We start from the raw sequence: 20,167 nt of genomic DNA on the forward strand, positions 1-20,167 counted from the left end.
ATGTGCAGCAATGTGCATGTATCTGTACGTGCTAGTCAGTTAGTAACATTTCTGTACTTTTCCTAGTCAGTTAGTTAGTGCCACCAGCACAGATAGTATGGGTGATCTGTTTGGGCGAGGAGGGAGAAGGCCTGGATTCAGGCAGCTTCACCCCAACCAATTTTTAGTGCTGTCAAAATCGAGGGTACCAATTATCTGTTTGGCTTGCAACTGGAACCTCTGCACACAACCCTGACTTCTGGATGTGGAGATCCAGCCTTATGAACTATGTGCACAGCCTCAGCTTGTGCACACAGCTCCTAATCCAGCAGAAAAACTCAATTTCATAAAAACCTGCTTCCCTGTTGGCCACGTTCACATATAACGGTAAGCCATGGTTTATGTTAACCATGGTTTGTTGCCTTAGCCATGAAATGTCTTGCAGACAAGCAAACAAACTGTGGTTGTTTTCCCTATTTCTTATTTGTTTGCCTGCAGCTTCATTTTCAGGCTGCACCTGCACATTATCATATATGGTACTTTTCTTCAATTCGAAACATTTCCCCTACAAAGTCAAGCAATTGTGACCAGTTTGAGCCTTTTCCTGTCTCGTGTCATGTTTCATCTGTCTTCTCCTGTCATTGCTGCTACCTTAGTAGCTTTGGAACATGCTCTGGGAGCTTATGGGCCCCACTAATTTTAGGTACTGCGTAGAGCAAGTGGTGTTTTTATTAGCATCTTCCAGCTGTCTGGATTTTCCCCTCTCTAATTAGAAATGACAGGAGCAGGGTCACATTTTGTTCCCCTTTCATCTAGTATTTATAACTTTCTAATTAAAAGAAGTTCTAATTTAAAAAAAATCATTTTGTCCTTATTGAGAGAACTGAATTGTAACATGGTGGATCCCTGTCCCTTCTCTCAAGGACTTCAAACTTCACATCCCTTCCAATTCCACGTGAATCCTGTACGTATGTTATGTGCCCTTATATTTCAAATGCCTCTGGGAGAAAACAGAGTATGTAGATAGCTTATCTGATTCACTAGTATGATACCAACAGTGTTAAGTTTGGTAGCAATCGCTACTCCACAAATAGCTGTGGGCTTTTCATATGTTTCATCTCTCACACATGATTTCCCCCTCCCTTAATTTCCTTGTCATCTCTGCAGACTCTTTGGCTTTGTGGCCAGGAAGCAAGGCAGTACGACGGACAACGTCTGCCACCTCTTTGCTGAGCTGGACCCTGATCAGCCAGCAGCTGCCATTGTCAACTTTGTTTCCAGGGTCATGCTCGGCTCCTCTCAGAAAAGATGAACCGATGCCTCCCCCCTGCAGGGGGCTTCTTGCCCTTGAATTTTGAAGAAGGACTTGGAGTTGTTCCGAGAAGGAATGTGAGGAAGTGCATTGTGAAAGAGGGAAGTGGACCAATGGGGGGAAAGAGAGAGAGAAAACGGTCTGAATTGTTGGAAGGCCCAAACCAACCAAATGTACGTACCTAGCAGAAACCAAGGAACTGACACCGTCGCCTTTCCCTGCCAAGTTCAAGAGGTGGAGACAATTTTGGCTTTTGGATCAGCATGAAATCAGATAATTCAGCCCCCACAGGCCAAAGCACGGATCTCATTGACCTTTGTGGGATAGGACTATATTGTAGTTGCTTGTTTAGAAAATAAGGCAAAAAACAAACAAAAACAAATCATGAATACGTGAGCTGCAGGAATCTCATTGAGAGACATGCCAAGCAAGCAATCATTGGTACCCATTTCTGAAAGTAATTGCTCCCAGCTCTTAAATGGCTGAATGTACAAAGGTGTGTGCGTATGTGTGTGCGCGCATGTGTGTGGTGTGCACATGTTTTAATGTGTATCTGTGGAAATCTGCAGTGTTAGGGTCATACCTCTGCTGAACGTTGAGTGGTGGCTTTTCAGAACTTTTATCTGCTGGCACCCACATTTTCCTCTTTCTCTAAGGTCATAAGCCTCCATCGCTCCAGCTAGAGGAAAGCCTCATGAGCAGCTAGCTACAAGTAGTGCGAGATCTACCGTGGAGGAGGAAAGTTCTGATTTTAACTAGTAGAGTCACACACACACACATATATAGACACACGCACATACGCACGCGCGCACACACACACACACACGTGTGTGTGTGTACATAGAGCAGAGAGTTTCTCCCTAGCTAATTTTAGGAGCATGCTAGCCAAAGCAAAAGAGTATCTTCTGGTCTCTACAAAATGAGGTTCATGGTTGGTCATTCGAGCAGAAAAACTCCCATGGCCCCTGCCCCTAAAATGTTTAAATACCAGCCATTTGGGAATGCCATTCCTTTTGGATATAAGGTAAAAACAACCCTACCCAGGTTTCTCCCTTCTCCTTTGGGAAACATGCACGTGGTTTTGTATGTTGCATGGAAATTATTCAGTAGCACAAAGGGAAGATGAATGATCCAATGTGGGGGAGGAGGGATTTTGTTCTGAAGACACGAGGAATAATCTTTTAAAAGATCCAGCTTGGGGTGAGCTCTTAAGCGCGGCCGTAGCTGTTCCCAAAACCAGTGACCATAGGTGATTAATCCATCTGTTGGAGGTTCAGCATTGAGTATGTAGCAAAATTAGCTCATTATTTTGTCTCACTAAGCTTTCCTTTTGCTTCCATTGAGCATCAGCTCTTGCAATGACCTGCTAGCCTGCAGCTGGCAGCATTGTCCTTCACTGACGTTTGTTGTGGAAAAGAGAGGCAGTCTCTCTACCTTGCAAATTGTTTTGTGCAGAGCAAATTCATACCTATTTCTACAGTGTAGCAGCAGCCACAGAGGAACTATATATTTTTCTGTTTAACATCACAAAGTAGCTCCTCTACTAGCATGACTTCTGGCAGGCCTAACAAGGGCCACACAAGCTCTGCCCATTAACCAATGGCTCTGGGTATCTTTATCAAGGGGAGGTTGAATTGTCAAGACTGGTCTCTTTTGCTGTGGAGGGATCTGTCACATAGATTTCCAATAGCACCATGGGAGTTTCTCACCATACTCTCAAGCATCTGCAATTGGCAAATCCCAGATACAAACTCTTGTGCTGAATGGACAAAGAGCTGTTCCCATGTGTCGAATTCTATCAGTTTATTGTGAATTCTTCAATCTCTACTTAAACTAGAGTCAAGGCCCTGCTGAAAGCAAGTCACTGTTGGTTTTGCATGTCAGCCAGTCCAAAGGAGACTGGTCAAAGACTTCTGAAGAGGCAAGCAGGTATGGCAACAATATGAATCAATGATAGTGTGTGGGCTGTAAGCACTACACATCCTCTCGATAACACTGAATGGGACTCATAACACATTATTTGGGTGGGTTGGGCTCATGCCCTCCAACAGGGTTCAAGGGCCTCCATTAAAAAGCATTGCTGAAAAGCCATCTCCCCTAAAATATCACCTGGGTTTCTGATAAAACAGAACCTGAAATAGTGGGGAAAGAAGACCTTTAGGGATAGACCGTGTGTTGATGAGACACTTCAGTACAAAGCATTCACTAAAAGTCAAAATATGAACTCCAAGCCATGCAGTCACCTAAATTCCCCTAGAGAGTGTAGCTCTCACATTGCCTTGATATAATATATGTATGTATGTATGTATGTATGTATGTATGAAATATAATGACAAAATAATGTAAGCTAAACAAAAAAATTTAAAAAGTGAAATTTACACGAAAAGTATTTATTTTTTTGACATATCGCTTTTATCTATCTTTTATTTTCTCCAATATTTGCAGATCCCTCCATTCCCCCTGTCCCCCCACCCCCATGTTATAGTCTCTTGTATGTATAACTTAGTGCAAAGTGCTTATTTGGTTAGCATTACTGACATGGGCAAGGTTTCAAAAGATGATGTCAATCCCTCTCCCAAGCCCCTTAGAAGCAATGTCTTTTGATATTGTGCCATAGGGCAATGCAACAATATGGCATTTTTCATCCCCACCACCTCATTTTTAGTAATCTGCCCAAGCAAGTAAGTGAGCGTGTATGAATTTGTACTTCTTGCTGAGTGATGCGAGGGTTAGTGGTGTGTGCATGTGTGAAAGTGTGCGGAGAGAGACTCGTTTCTGGATACTATATAAAGCATGAGTTTTGTATCCAAGAGCTGTTGCTGAAACAGATACTTGGATGGAGTGGGAGCATTAGTTTTTGGTGTCATCACCCAGGCTCTATGCCCCATCCTCACCCAGATGGGATGCTGGAGACTGTGATCGCTTATTCTTTACGTTGGTTACAAATATTTGCCTCCTTCTGCAAAATTCAAGCAAGATGATCCCCCTCCCTCGCGTGCAACTGTCTCACCCTGCCATTAACCAATTAGAGAAACACTGTGTCTATAGATATATAAATATTATAAATATATATATATATATATATATATATTTTTTGAAAGTCTCTATTTTTCAGACTTCATTTTTTTCACTACTTTCAGAAATTTGCCATTTCCCCCTTCCCTTTCAACATTTGCTGTCCCGCCACAAAAAGTGGCATTGAAATGTAAGGGTTCATTTTGTTTTGCCATTCAAAAAACGTAACCTTGATATAAAGGCACCCAGCAATCACATATAAGTATCATCATGGCAGGCACATGCATGTCAACAGAATACCTGCTTCCAGCCATGACCTGCTCACCACTCCTGTACTAACTCACTAGCTGAAGATGGAAAGTTTAAGAACCTTCCCTTTTAGACATACTTACTAATTACGGCTTTTTTAAAAAGGCAAAGCTAATCACATCACATTATGTTACTTGTTGCTTTTCCAGCTTGCATTCAAGACAAAGGCTGCATTTTAGAGGTAATGGTTGTATTTATTATTCCAGTTTTACATTGATCAGGTCCCCGGCTCCTCCAGCATGGCCCTTGATCTCGGGGTCTCAAAGTGTATGTGAGGCAAAACACCCAAAGGGTCACAAGCAGTTGCTGGGGGTAATGAGAGCTCCTCCCCACCATCGATCCCACCCCTGACCCAACAATGTGTGTGTATATCTTGATTGGGTCATCAGAGTATAAATTTTATTCACCCTCCCCTTCCTTCCCTCAACTGGGAGTGTGTCTTTCCAGTTCTGCTTAGAGTCATAGAGCAGGGATGAAAGTAATGAGCCTGGAATTGCAACCCAATCCATTTTTATGGACTGCCAACCCAGTCATGATGGGAAACAAACATCCTTGGATTTGCAAGAACTGAAAATAGCAGCCAGTTTTCAAACTACTGTCACAACTTTGGGAACAACAAACTGCCTTCCCTTCCCCCTTCTCTGTCATCTTTGCCATGGGAGTAGAGCAATGTTCCGCATCCGCTGATCTGCCTAACTATTTTCCCAAGATGTGAGTGAATGACTGGCTTGGTGAATCATCTCTGGGGGGTTTTCCCTTTGTCTTAGCCACAAAACCATGCTCACAGTTTCTTTATTGGCTGGGGGAGGCGCTTCGTGACACAGGTGAAAGAGCCTCGGTTCTAGACTCATTTAATTCGCCTTCTGTTGAATCCCAAAATGCTGGAGGACCTGCTGTAATCTTCAAACAAACTTATGCCCTTTGTTGTCTTTTTAAAAGCAAGATAAAATATTCTATTCTTTCATTTGAAACACATCACCTCATTTCCAATGCCTGGGACTGATGTCTAATGTAATTTTGTCCCATGTATGCTATGGAATAATAATTCTACTATTTCAGTACAAGGTGTTATATTTTATACACATGCACACAAACACCCTCCTCCGTGCACAGAGAACTGCATAATCTTGCCAAAGATACCTGTTTAAAATGCACTTTCCTCTTCCTGTTGGTTGTACATTTATTGTATGTGCCTCTTTGATTTTCATTCTTTTAAGGCTTTTGTTTTTATTTTAAATTTGGTTTGCAAGTGACTTTATGTTTGTTTGTTTTTTCTCGAGCCAATTTGTGAAACTCTGACCACCCTTCAACAGCTGGTGATGTTAACTAACTTTTTAAGTAGCTTGATATTTGAGGAAAGTTACTGAGCAGTGAAACAGCCAAAATAAGGTATGTTCATGCAAGAGAACAGGAGCAAAGCCATTCAAATATCCTCATATCCTAACTCTCTAGGCCTTAACTTTTATTTTTATAAAACTTGCAACCCCCACCTCCAAATTGTCCTTTTAAACTACTGCATTTGCTTGTTTTAAATGTCACTTCAAATAAGTAATCATTTTCTGCTGTTCATTCAGTTCCCTTCTCAACACATCTGAGAGAAATCTAAGGTAAACAGCATTAGATACAGGAGTGTCTCTTTTTGTCTCGGCACAGCTTGCATGTGTTGGAAAAGTTCTTTTTTAATGATCTGCTGCTGCAGAGGTTATTGGACATCCAGCTCATTACAGAAGTGGGAATTTATGACCTAATGTATCTCTACGCCACGGCAACTGGAGATGCTCTTATTCTACAGGCTATTAGCAGACACTGTAGTTAGCTCATCTTTCTTCTAGTACAGATATCAGCCAAAGTCATAAGAAAACAATCACTGCCATACTAGACCAGTACCCCAACCAGCTCAATAGCTTGTTCCCAGCTGTAATCTGAGTTGGACACGGGAAAAAAAGCATGAAGTGGAAATGGTCAGTATACAGTGATGGCCATTGCTGTCTTCTGGCAGCCAGTGATTAGTTGCTCATTCAAGGTTGACTTAAAATAGGCTTGATTCCAGGGGATTTTGTGCTGGGTCTGGGTGTATTTAAGAAATATTTGGTGAAATGTCAAGCTGGTGATAAAAAGTACCTTGCTACATTCCAGAGCAAATGCTACACTCACTTCATTGTGGTGCATTTCTGGAATATGGAAGACACACACAGAAAGTAGACTGAAACACTGGCCTATGATCAGCTGCCCTCTGTCATTTTAAGCACTAAAAGCAAGAGTATCTCTTGGCCATCCTGGTTATTAGCCATGGGTGGTTCCACCTTTTATGCATTAGATGAGGGTTTTATTTTAAACAACAACAACATTCTAGTACCAGCATCCAAACCGTTCCAAGGTAATGTCCTGCAGATGAATCTGGTATCATCATCTAGAGTGGTGGTGCACCCTCCCTCACTGGAAGTCTTAATCTGTTGGAGATGCTCGAGTTCTGGATTCCCTGCATCAAGCAGGGGATTTGATTAGATTGCCTCGATAGTCTCTCCAGCTCTATGATTCTATGATCATTAAAACAGTTGGGAGGTGGGTCATTTTCCCTGGCTTGGGGCATGGCACTATATTACCATGGATGTAGTATTTCAGAATAGCACTTCAGAAACAGGGCATGGGCCAGTGTTGTCCACCTTAGCATAAGGTGGCAACTGGAAGTTGTAAGCCAAAACATCTGGAGAGCCACAAGTTGCCTACCCCTGACTGAGACTTCACATTTGTGCATACACAAAGAGGAGCAAGAGGGGAGGAAATTACACCTCTCTGGCTCTCTGTAGCGATGGAGAGGATACTAAAATGGTTCACACCAGGAAACAATCTTTAGCCAGAAACAGGAGCCAACCTGCCTATATCTATGAGAGGTTTCTAGTCTGCCCATAGTAGTTTGTTTCAGTGTTTCAAGTATATTCAGAGCAAACATCCCAAGCTGAATCCATTCATAAAATGTTCCATTCACTTGTTCCCTTTCAGTTCATATTTTCAAAAGATCAGATTTTTTTAAAAAAATAAAACGCTCCATGTAATTTTATCAGGGCAAGGTAAGAGTCTATTCTGAGAAGATCAGTTAAAAATTAAGAGGGAGGGAACCATCACTGAATGAGTTAACATTGCCTTTGAATAATCACTTCTCAGCCTTCTATATGTATATTGTCAGGCAAGGGAATGAAACTTCACATCTCCTCCTACTGTAATGCTGCCATCCATTTTAAAAGTCATTTTGGGAAAGCATTTTGATCTGTTCACCAACTCGCACGTTAAAAGACCTTGTTCAACATGGTCCCTTACTCCGAGCCCAGTAATGGCAATCCGGCAACATCCTCCCAACAAAGCTCCTATAACCTGGCATTGCCCAAATCTGTCATTAGCCAATGCTATCCAAAATACCTGAAACTATTGGGGGTAAAGAAAAGGAGTGTGTATAGACAGCATTGTGTAGCAACAATGAAAGTATAGGACGCTACCCACTGATCCCTGAAATGGCACAGGAATATCGAGCCCCACAGAAGAAAGAATTGCATTCCACTCTTAACCACATTTCTTGGAAGCAAATCCCACTGAAATTGTGGCTTCTTACAAGTAATGTGATTGACTGGGGTGTTAGTTTGTGTTTTAGCAGAGACTCTCACAAAGAGCAGCAGAAAACAACTTAATCTGGAGTGATCCCAGTGGCTGTATTCCATGTACTCTGAAGCAGGTTCCACTAGAGAACAATAGGATTGCTCTGAAGTAAGCCACTTTCAGAATAAAGCCAAATGGCCCAAGCTTGACTAAACTCAGGGTGCAATCTATGCAAGGTTAGGCAGAAAAAAAAGACCTACAACTCCCAGCATGCCCCAATCAGCATAGCTGGCTGGGGCACGCTGGGAGCTATAGGTCTTTTTTTTGTCTAAACTTGCATAGGATTGCACCCTTAACTAGGAAGTGCATCTCACTGATTTCAGTGGGATTTACTTCTAGTAAGTATGACTGGGATTGCAACCAAATTTGCCAATGTAAACAGTGTAAACCTGGACTTAAAAACTGCTAACGGTTAACCTTAGATTTGCTGTTTTGTAACTGCCAATATTATTGTTACAGATTTCTTGTCAGTATTAATGACTGTTGGAAGCAACCTTTTGTTTTTCCTTCTTGCATCCCTCCAGTTTTGTTTTTAAACACACATGCAAATGCACATTTGTGCATACACAAAGAGGAGCAAGAGGGGAGGAAAATCCCAGTATTCGCTACCTTTCTATGTATTTATATAAACAGAATTCTCCTTTATATTTTGTATCTTTGTGCCCATAATGTCTGTCACATGTATAAGAGACGGCTCTGCGTCGCTCATGGTTCATGTGAGAATGAACCATGCACACCCAAGCTTTTCTTTCCCTTTGTACAGCTATCTTGACTCGTTGCAGTTCCTTGTATGGCTTTATAAATGATAAGGTTTTAAACAAAATCAATTATATGAAATATACCATTGCTTGAAATGCCCAGCTTGGTGTCTGGATTGCTGGAATTGTATCTCAAACTTTAAGGGAGTGAAGGAATAAAGACTCTCTACTTTTTGCACAGGGAAATCATTATGGTGGCTGTATTCACTCCTATCCCCTTACACTATCATACCAAACATTTTGCACACTGCAAAGTGTAACATAAGAAACATTTGGTTGGCCTAAAGAGAAATTTGGGATGAATATGGTGGTTCCTACTTGGACAAAAACCCGAATAATTCAGAAGAAAGCTAAATAATTCCAGTAAGACCAAGAATAGTTTTCAGAAGGATTTCTCATTAGATTGGCCACTAATGGCATGCTGGGGGAAAAAAGAGAGGAAATGCATCACCCAAAAAGAAGACAAATGAAGATATCAATTTGCACAAATTCTGCCTATGCCCATTTTCATGCATAGATGCAAATTTAGAAATTATTATGATACCTACAGTAAATAGCATGGATGAGTGTGAGCAGGTGAGATGTGTGCTTTGCTGAGTCTGTTGTTTAGGTGCTGTGGATGGGCAGCTTTAAGGCCCCAGGCTCTTCCTTCTGATGGTTCTTGATACAGAACTTGGACTGGACTGCCCTTCAAATAGAAGATGCCTTCAAAACAGAGGACAGTCCTCTGGTAGCTCGGGATGTATGAGAAATTTGTTTCAGTTTGTTCAGAATTTATCCAGTTCACCCCCCCCCCCCCGATTGAACGCGGACTCAGGTACAATCTGCAGTTGAGGTCTATACATTTCTGAGCTTGCAATGTGATTCACGGGCCAAAAAAATACATTTGACAGCATGCCTACATTTGAAAAATGGACACAAACTTGCTTTATTCAATAGGAGAAGAATGTGTAGATTTCAAAACTGAGCAGGACTGGTGTGTACGTTTGGGAAAATATGCATGAAAAAAACACATTTTCATGCAGACAGGAAAGAAAGAAGATCGCAATCTGATACAGACACAAGACAGAACCACATTTGTGGTGGAATTGGGAGAACTTTGATTAGCTAAATTTTTGCTTGTATGCACATCCCTAGTGGCAGTCCATCAAACAGAGGACTGTCCTCTGCAAAAGAGGGCACATGGGCACCCTTACATAACTAGTTTATCATTGATTTTTATCTAAGCAAATGTTGAGGCCAATGTGGACCTCTCCCTACTGCAGCCCAGCATCTGCAACAAAAATTTTGGCTGGGGAGCACGGAGGGTAGGAGGAGTGACTTTTCTGCGGAGCAGCTTCCTTCTGCAGAGGCGAGGGGCACTGAATCTACACAGGGTCCTTGCCTCCGCCGTAACTTGCTCTTGCTAGAGCTCCCAAGGTTGCACCACATCAGAAGTTCCATATGACTTAACTACAAGGGGCTGGCCTGAAATAGCTTTCATAGGCTAAAACCAGGCAGCCTATTTACTAGAGCTGTGCCAAAAATTTCAAGCCTGTCATTTTCTGCAGTTCTTGGGGATGGGGAAGCAAATGAATACCCCAGCAAAAGAAGCTAGGGAAGGGGAGCATTTTCTATTTGGGGAGGAGGACAGGGGTTCCATTTACCTTTTAAGTGTAGGAGGTGGCTGGTGGGTCCTCTCTCTCTCTCTCTCTCTCTCTCTCTCTCTCTCTCTCTGTCTCTCATAGTTTTAAAAAGCCGTGCATGCTATCTCAGAGCCCTCTTTTCTAGGGACTCTTAGGAGAGAAGCTTTTAGTAATGCTTCCTGGAACACCCAAGAGGCCATGTGACATCATACACTCTCCTGAGCATTCGGGAGCTGCTGCCTTTCTGAAAGCTGCTAGGCAAAGAGCCCCACACTGCTATGAGGGATGCTGGAGAAATTCGAGATGGACTAAAATGAGCTTGGATTTCTAAGAATCTGACCTGCGGAATCTGCTATGGAGCAACCCCCTCAGGCCATGTGAGTCCGGAATCTGCTATGGAGCAACCCCCTCAGGCCGTGTGGAGTCCGTAGGCTTTCAGATAATTTTTTTACTTGCCCAAAATTTATGCATATATATATCCGTAGGAAAATATGCAAGATTCTGCTGAGCAAACATGGAATGGAATAGGGGACAATACGCTAAATGTTATGTACTAAGGTAAATTATGTAAATTGTTATGAAACCTCTTACGTAATTCTTTGCATATTTTTCGGCATGACAAAAAAAAATTCACATCTGTCTGTGAGTGGACAATAGAACAAAAGGTGACTGACAACCAACAAAACATAGAGGGAGCAGATTTTACATAGTCCGTACATGCCTAACTGCTATGAGCAAGAATGGGGCTTTTAGAGCATTATGGGAAAGACTGGTTTTTCACTTGCAGGGGGGATTTCAACTAATCCACATCAATGCTTATGCACATTAGCACAAGTGTGCATTAGCGTTAATGGGCACGTGCACTAATGTAAAATAGTGCTAATGTGAATTGGCACAAGTAGAAATTCTGCATCTGAGCAGATGATGGATCATGCCAGACAATCTGTGAAACACAGATGCAACAGATTTAACAAAATCCATACATCTGAATGTAGGGATTCTGTTTTCAGTGGTAGCCCTATGTTATGTACCCAAGGATTCTGTGTAATGTGGCAAGTTTCCATATGTTCTTTGATGGCTGAGGCTAATCAAATAAAAAGTTTTGGGCTGTTTAATTTTATTCCCACGCCCCACTTAGGATGAAAGAGAGCACAGCACTCAGGTGTCAGTTCTTCAGGCACCAGGATTCTTGCAGGGTCACCTCTTGGGTCTCCAAAATAACTGCAGGGTAAACAGGTTATTTACGGGAAGTTTATTGGTAAACTTCCCTGTCAACATCAGATGGAACTGCACACAATTGACTTGAAACCCTAAACAAGATGCTGCCTGGGAATGATGGGAGTTGCAGTCCAACACAGCTGGAGGGCTGTGAATTGGGTAAGGCTGTCATATACGCCACCTTGGTAAGCTTCACAATAGCCCTGTAGGGCACTACAATATTATAATTGCCCCTACAATACAGATGGCTTGCCTGCCATCTAATTCAGGGATCAGCAACAGGGTGCCTGCAGGCACCAATGCACTCACAGACACATTCTTTGGCACCTGTCAAGGCGCCCAACCCTCCTGACTTTCATTTAAAAACAAAATGTGTGTACTGGCAGCTAGAATTCCTTTAAAGTGAAGTGAGGGCTTCCAGCTGGTGCCATCTTCATTTCCTATGAAATTTCCACTGGGCTGCATGTGGGGCTCGGATACATAATTAGGAAATGAAGATACCAGGTTGCTGCAATGCAACACGTTCCTCTTCGAGGAACCCAGCAACAAAGAAAAAGAAGGGGAAAGGAGAAAGGGACCTGTTGCTGCTGACTGGTAAGGTGTGTATGTGTGTGTGTGGGGGGGTACTAGGGAGAGGGGGGCTAGAATAGGCAACAGTAAGCCTGCAAGGGGGGGGGTCAGGGAAGCCAGTGGGGAGGGAGCTAGAGAGAGCAGTAGGAAGCCACAGGGGAGTGACCTGTATGCTGGGGACAAACAATTATGTGTTTGTATGACTGGATGGAGATGCACAAGTGTGAGGGAGAGAGAGAGGGAAGGGAGCAACGTGTGTATCAGTTGTGATCCAAGGTGTGTGTGTGTGTGTGTGAGAGAGAGAGAGAGAGAGAGAATGGAGAATGTGTGGTGATCCAGATTGAAATGGGTTTCTGTTGGCACAGAAAACTGGAGTCAAAGGGGTTGCTTGGTGCATTGGGGCTCAGATCCTATCTCTGCTTTGGCCTTTGTGACTAGCCATGCCTCCCATGGTAGCGATTTTGGGTGGCGCCCAGGACAGTTCCTCAAATTCCCAAATATGCCCACAGGCTCAAAAATGTTGGGGACCCCTGTAATCAGTTTATAGCTGAGATGAGATTTCAACCTACGGCTTCCTGGCTCGCAGACTGCATATACAACAACCACTTCACTATCTCAGCTTGCCAGAGAATCTGCCAGTGGATTACAGCAAGCTGGAAACTCTGATTTTCCTCTCTGACACTAGCCAAAGGTGCAGCTATCTGGAGATGGGTGGACCCATCTCCCGTGCAAAATGACTATATCTCCCTTCAGAATGAGAGGTGGTGGGGACGAAGGGAGAAACCCAAATCTAAGGAGCCATCTCCTTGCCAACGCTGTAAAACACTGTAATGTAGCCTTCCCCAATCTGGTGCCCTCCAGATGTTTTGGACTACAACTCCAAGCACTCCTGACCACTGGCCCTGCTGGCAGGGGCAGATGGGAGTTGAAATCCAGCACATCTGGAGGGCACCAGGCTGGGGAAGGCTGCTGTAACGTTTCATTAAGTAGCTAATTCCGTTATCTGGCAGTAGCCATTGATCCAACTAACTTGAACAAACTCTATGATTCCTTTTTCATGAGCTTCCTTTACATCTGCCTCCCTAAAGTCTCATTGATGATGATCATCACATCCTTTTCAACACATACTTTTGGAAAAGGCAAAGCCTTACTTGAGTTGCTTCTTTGCAAGATCTGAGGTAGAGCTGTGATGCCCTCTGTTATTGGAGAACCTTGGGAGAAATCTCCCTACTTCCAAAATTGAAATTCAATCTCAGATTTCGAGAATGGTAGCCTTCCTGAGATTTCCTTTTCATAATTTGGGCAGAAAAACCAGAGGCGCAAATATTGAGAATCAGATTCTAAAGTGTTTTTAAAACCAGGGGCGCAAATATTGAGAATCAAATTCTAAAGTGTTTCTAAATTAGTTATGAACTCTGCCGCCCCTTTGGTTTTGGCTCCATTTATCACAAATATTTTTGCATTGACAGAAAAAAAAGGGATCGACCTTATGTAGGCATGCTTTCTAATATGTAATTAGATCACTTAGATCATAGGGTTGGAGCCAGGCTTAGTCATGCTTAGTGAAGGCCCACTGAAGTCAGTGGGACTTAAATTAGCCATGACTAATGTGTCCCATTGATGCAACTACAGAATCCCTGACAGAAAGCTTACCAGCCATTGCTTAAATATGTCCAGTGAAGGGGAGCTTGCCACTTCCCAAGACAATCTGTTTCACTGGTAAACAGCTCTTGCCATTTGAAAGTTTCCCCTGATGTTTAGCCAAGATTTGCTTCCCTTCAGTTTCTACCCATTAGGTCCAGTTCTGTTCTCTGGAACAACAGGAGCCCTCAGATATCTGCAGGGCTCCTACTATCAGTTGCCCCTTGATCTTTTCTCTCTCTCTTCTGAAAACATTCTGTGGACTTGCAGACCGTTTTTTTTATTTTGGGGCAGGGGTTGCGCAAGTGCACCGTTGCACAAGTGCTCACTTGCACATTTGTAAACATGAATGAAATTCTCGTACATCCCTAAAAAAAAGCCCAATTTTGTCAATGAGTAGACGACAGAATGAAAGACGCCTGGCAATTTGCGAAACACAGATGGAACGGATTTAACAAAGTCCATGCATCCTTAGGTGACACCACCCCACCCAATGTCCTAATATCTAATTTCATGAATAGAGGGAACATCAGCACTGTTCAGATAACATGTTCATGTTGACTGAATGCACGTGGATGTTGGAAATCACATGTGCTGGCTTTCCACATGATCTGGGTCCCTGCTATTTGTAGTGTTCCTGGTCATGAGTATAGTTTCTATGGACACAGGCTCTAGTCAGAATTTATAATGAATCTGTATGTGTGTGTGGGGGGGATGGGACTGAGATGAGTGGTTGATTCTGACCACCTCCCCACCGCAGATTTAGTCACCAAAAATAGGTTTTGTGAACAAGGCTGTAGCACAGAGCCTTATGTAATGCTCTCACGTGGGAGAAAGGCAACCCAGTTGGGTCAATACCATTCATGGTTTTAAAGCACCATGAGGTGAATCAGGAATTTAACTGGAAGTCACAGGTCGACTTGGCACCAGCAGCAACACTTCCCAGAATGTATTGAAGAAATGGGAAGCACCAGTGGGTACAGAAAGGACAGCTTTCCTTTTCTTCCCATTAGATGGCAGCATTGTACTTTTGTATTTCTGCAAGAGAGAGAAAAATGCTATTTACACTGAGGGTCCTTCTTATAACTGTTTACTACCAGGTAAGGTCAGGGAGAAATGGAACTATTTTTTATCACTTCCAAATTGTGGAATGCACTACCCTCAGAGTTATGATTGGTCCCAACTCTCTCGGCTTTTTGAAAAGGTGACAAGACACATCTTTCTGCTTGGCCCTTCACATTGTTTTTTGCTAGTGCTTTGCCTAATCCCCTCCTGGGTTTTCACAGCCTCTTTCGCTTCCCTGGGAAAGAGCAGTTGTTTTTCTTCTTCCTTTGCAGAGATTGTAAGAACTTGCTCAGTGTGCAGGGCATCAGGGCTTAGCTTACTGCAAAGAGGTGGCCGAGATGTGTGCATTCTTTACTTTGCAACTTAAGTCCCATTCCCCTGTGCTTTTGCAGCCTGCTTGCGCTTTCTGAAAAGCCCCGTAGAGGACTTAACCATAATTTCCTCCCTTGGAGTTTTCCATCACCACAGCCTACTCACTCAGTACCTGATAGTTGTGTGAGGGGTGGGGGGTTTTTTTTGTTATGTTTTGCTGTTGCTAAAAGGACTTAACAACAACCTCACTCAGCTTTCACGCACTCAGTAGGCAGTGGTACTGGAAAGCCCAAGGGAAGAAGTCTGGGGGGCTTTTCAGAAAGCAAAAGAACCCAGGGAGGCTGCAAAGGCACAGGGAAATGGGGCGTAAGTTGTAAAATAAAAAGCACGCACACACCTCGGTCACCTTGTTACAGTAAGGAAAGCCCTGAAGCCCCACACTCTGAGCAATTTCTCTGAATTTCTCATCCTTTCCCAATGTAATTCCTTTTGGCCCCTCCCCACAACGACTGGTTGAAAATAAATAAATAGAAAAAGTCACCACAGTGCTATTTTTAGTGGGTTTAGTTGTTGTTTTCAATGTTTTGATGATGTTTGTGTTGTTTGTGTTGTTGTTTTGATTGTTTTGAACTGTTGTATACTACCTTGGTGGTTTTGACCAAAAGGTGGTATAAAAATACTTAAAATAAATTAATAAATAAAAACAAACAATGATAAAGGATCAAATGAAACATGAATACAGTTCTTCTACCTTACAGTTAATTCCAAGGTGAGGGGCTCTGCTCAACATCATGCAAGCAGAGGTCTACGCAAGCAAGGGAACTTCCCCTTCCTCTCCTCTCCCCTGCACCCCCCAAATCTGCTGCAGGGAGTCCCCCAACCCGCTGGAGCAGATTTGGGGGATACTCAGGTTGCTGCAGAAGGGAGAGGGAACACCACTGGTGGACAGACACCATTGGATACAACCCTATAGATTATAACAGCTCCATTCTGTCTTGCCTGCTAGGAAAATGGGGTAGGTGGTGGCTGGGATCTCTCTTTCAGTTTCATGATCATAGTTTCTATCCTTGAGTTTCTCTCTAAGCCTCATTCCCTTTAAGTCCAGGTCCTATAGCATTTTCCCTGCTGGGTTTGAACTGGGTGATGTCTTTGTCCCTTGGAAACACACAAAAACCAAGCTGACCGATTTAGTACAGTTTAGCCCCACCCTGCCACCTAGCGACAGCAAAAACCCTATGTCAGCCCTCTGCTTGATGCAGCAAATAGTTTGCCTTTCCATACGCTTTCACTAGCATAGGGGGAGGCAAGAAGTTTCCTCAGACAGGGAAGAAAGTCAATTAACCCAGCCAATGGAATGACTGTCTTGGCAATTCCTGTTTTGGGGGAACCACATATGAGTAAAAGTTAGCCTTCCCTCACTTAGCCTATATAGGGAGCTGCCATGGACCAGGCCAGATTATTTGTTCATCTAGCCCAGGGTTGTCTCCTCTGATGGGGACAACTCTGACCTCGCTCTCCAGGGACCCAGGCAGAGATGGGGCTTTCCCATCACTCCCTACCCAGAATCTTTTCAACTGCAGATGCCAAGGGTCAAACGTGGGACCTTCCGCATGCAGCGCTCTGCCACTGAACTACAGCTCCTCTCCTCATTTTCTTTATTCATGAATTTTGCATGGATATATAAAATACAGCATGTCTGAGCAGACCTTCCACGGTTGGGGCATTTAGGAACTGTAATTTCCTTTCTTTCCCCCTTTGTCATACTATCTTCTGCTGTCCTGCCACACAATCCCAATTTCCATGATCTCTCATCCCTCTTTTTCGGGGCAGGGAAACCTGAGGCCCCCTGGATGTTGCTGGGCTCCAACTCCCATAATCACTGACTATTAGCCATGTTTGATGGGGCTGATGGGAGTTGGAGTTCAGCAACATCTGAAGTGCCAAGGTTCCCCACTCCTGCTGTCTTCCCTTTGACCACCTGAATCATTCGCCAAAAGTTGCAGATACCTAGGGATGGGGGAGACATTAAGTCAGTATGCACATTAATGTGGACTCACCTAACTTCACACCTTTGAACCTATATGTAATCTGAAATTCAGTTATCCTTCAAAATTCACACTTTTCTGAATGTTGCAATGGAGTTCTCTCATCAAAAAAGCATACAAAACTGCATGTATTAGGGAAAAGAGCACACACAAATGCATATATTAGTGATAAACATGTTCAAAAATGCATTGTATTAGGGTATATTACAAAAATGCATATATTAGGCAAAACTGCAGACAAAATGTGTGCATTAGGAGAAATGTGCCCCCCAAATGCCTGCACATTTTCATGCTATCATTTTCGCAAAAAAAATCTCCAACTGATGTGGAAATGCGACAAACCAAACTCAAGATTGGAAAAATGAGGAACTGCAAGAAACCAAAATAGACTGATTCATCCATCCCTACCAATACCTTGAAGTCCCTGACTCTTGGAAGCAGAATATGTTATCCAAAGCAAATGAACGCATCTGTTTTGCTCTGACTATGCAGACTTGCCATCTGAAAGTGAGACGGTGCCCCGTTTCTTTCTCCCCTCGCTGAGTTTCTCTTAGCTGTTGAAACGGCAACTGCTCCACAATTCCAGGTTCTTGTCAGATGTGCTTATGAGGGTTTGCTACTAGGGGTTAGTCCTCCCCCAGAAATGAGGCAGTGATGGGGCAAAGGGGCCAACTGCAAATGGTCTGGCCACAGGATGGGCAGTGCGGTGTGTGCGTGTGTGCCTGGCAGCCAGTGACTTCCTTCCAAACGGCTTCTTCTCCGGGCCCTGGGCCAGCTCTCCAGGGCTGGTACTATTTCTGTTATAGTTCAACTACTCTGACGAGACAGAAGAGCGCGAGGCCTTTGAAGAGCAAAGGGGAAAGGGGCAGGAGAGCACGTTGCCTCGTTCGGTGGGAAAACAAAAAAGGCACCAAAACCGTTTGGCCACTGCAAAGTCTTTCATTTCCCACAATATTCTGGCAAGGGGTGGGGGGTGGGGAGGCTGTTAGCAGCTGTGATTTATTAATTAGGGCACAATCCTATCTAGATAGGTGGCCTCCCCCAAACTTGGAGGCAACCACCTATCCAAAGCAGGGCAGGAGAAGCATGGAGGGGGTCGTTCCCTCCCTCTGCACTCCTCCTGCCCTGCTTTTTCAGCTAGACAGCTGATTGTGGGGAAGGAGGGTGCTGTACGATACATGGGATGTGTTGTACAGGCAGCTATGCTCTCCCCGCCCCGGAACACCCCCAGCCATGCCCCTTTCTGGCTGCTCCGCACTCCTCTTGTGAGTGCGGAGGACGGCGCTGTTCCGTGCTGCCTCCGAGGCAGCGCGGAAGCAGGGAGAGGTCGGTTCTCTGGGAACTGACCTCGGAGCATGGTCTCCGAGGTCGGTTCCCGGATAACAGCATATCCTATGGCCATCTAGCCACTGTCTAGCAGCCATAGGATTGCTCCCTCCATTAATTAAATTAATTAAATTAAATTAATTTTAATTTAAATTAATTTAAATCAATTACATTAATTTAATTTATATTTAAATTTTAACTTAATTTAATTTAAGTTTAAATTTATTTGTTTGTTTGTTTGCCATTGCAAAGTCTTCTGTTTCCCACAATATTCTGGCAAGGGGTGGGGGGTGGGGAGGCTGTTAGCAGCTGTGATTTATTAATTAGGTACACTTGTGACTTAGTTTTCTGCTAACCCCACTCCCAAATCTGTTTGCATATTATTTATGTATGTATTTCATCCATCTGAGCTGGGATGGCAATCAGACCTGTGTAGCTTCAGCAGTGGAACTGTGTCAGGGGCTTTCAGACCAACCTCTGGGCCAATTCTTTAATCCAGGAAATATCAGAAGAAGCAAGAGGAGAGAGAGCGAGAGAGCGAGAGAGCGAGCGAGCATGCGTTTGGTTCTTCCACTGTCCACAGAGGACGGTCTTGCCACTAAGCCCAATGCTAACACCCCAAGGCATATGTCCCAGCAAAACTCTGTAGAGGCAGACGATGAGATTAGGGCAGAGGCAAAGTGTCCCAGCATCTTACAGAAATACGTAAAACCATAAGCCAGCTCCAACTTGGTACCTTCCAGATGTTTTGGACTTCAATGCCCACCAGCCCCAGCCAGCATGGCCAATGGTCAGGAATGCTGGGAGTTGTAGTCCAAAACATCTGGAGGAAACAAGGCGGGGGAAGGCTAACATATAGACCTAGTTCTTACAGAAGTGGTAAACCCATCTCTGGGCTGTAGCATGATTGAATGGTCCTCCATAGTAAAGATATTTGAACATAGTTAACCAAATGTCAAGGTGAAGCATTCTAGCTTAGCCTCCCCCTGATATGTCCATTTTCTCCATGGAGGGAGGTGGGTTGCTGTGGAGGAGCATGGACTCTTGTGAGCTCCCACTTAGTCTGATGTGGCACAGCTCAGCCACAGGTGTCACCTCAGGGACATCTAAGCCATAGATTTTGGGAGGTTCATATTTGGGGTGTGCACAAACTACAAGATTTGGGCCAGACCCCAATTTGGCAATCTGGAAAATAGCCCAATTTGCTTCAGACTGATTCACAGGCTGCCTGATTCAGGGCTGAAATCCAAACCGAAGCTTCGTGCCTCCCATTGACAGCCATTTGAAATCAACTAACGGCTATCACCCTTTCTGTTTGATAGAATTAGATGAAATTTACAGACA

General features: G+C 43.7%; 1 protein-coding gene across 10 annotated transcripts in view; it reads left to right on the plus strand.

Annotated features, from left to right (window-relative positions):
• Positions 1 to 11,993, plus strand: part of TNS1 (tensin 1) — a 445,218-nt gene extending 433,225 nt beyond the window's left edge. For 8 of the 10 annotated variants that reach the window (XM_084806321.1, XM_084806397.1, XM_084806360.1 and 5 more), the window contains one exon: positions 1,147 to 11,989. In XM_084806321.1, the coding sequence (XP_084662447.1) occupies positions 1,147 to 1,291 (145 nt within the window). In that variant the 3' untranslated portion in view covers positions 1,292 to 11,989. Of the gene's footprint in view, positions 1 to 1,146 lie in introns of all 10 variants that reach the window. The other 2 variants (XM_084806390.1, XM_084806380.1) reach the window with 2 other exon arrangements.
• Positions 11,994 to 20,167: the final 8,174 nt, after the last annotated feature.

The sequence above is a fragment of the Heloderma suspectum genome, chromosome 1 (genome assembly GCF_057233095.1).
Source record: "Heloderma suspectum isolate Gila_16-S chromosome 1, 16-S_ref, whole genome shotgun sequence".
In the NCBI taxonomy this organism is placed as follows: domain Eukaryota; kingdom Metazoa; phylum Chordata; class Lepidosauria; order Squamata; family Helodermatidae; genus Heloderma; species Heloderma suspectum.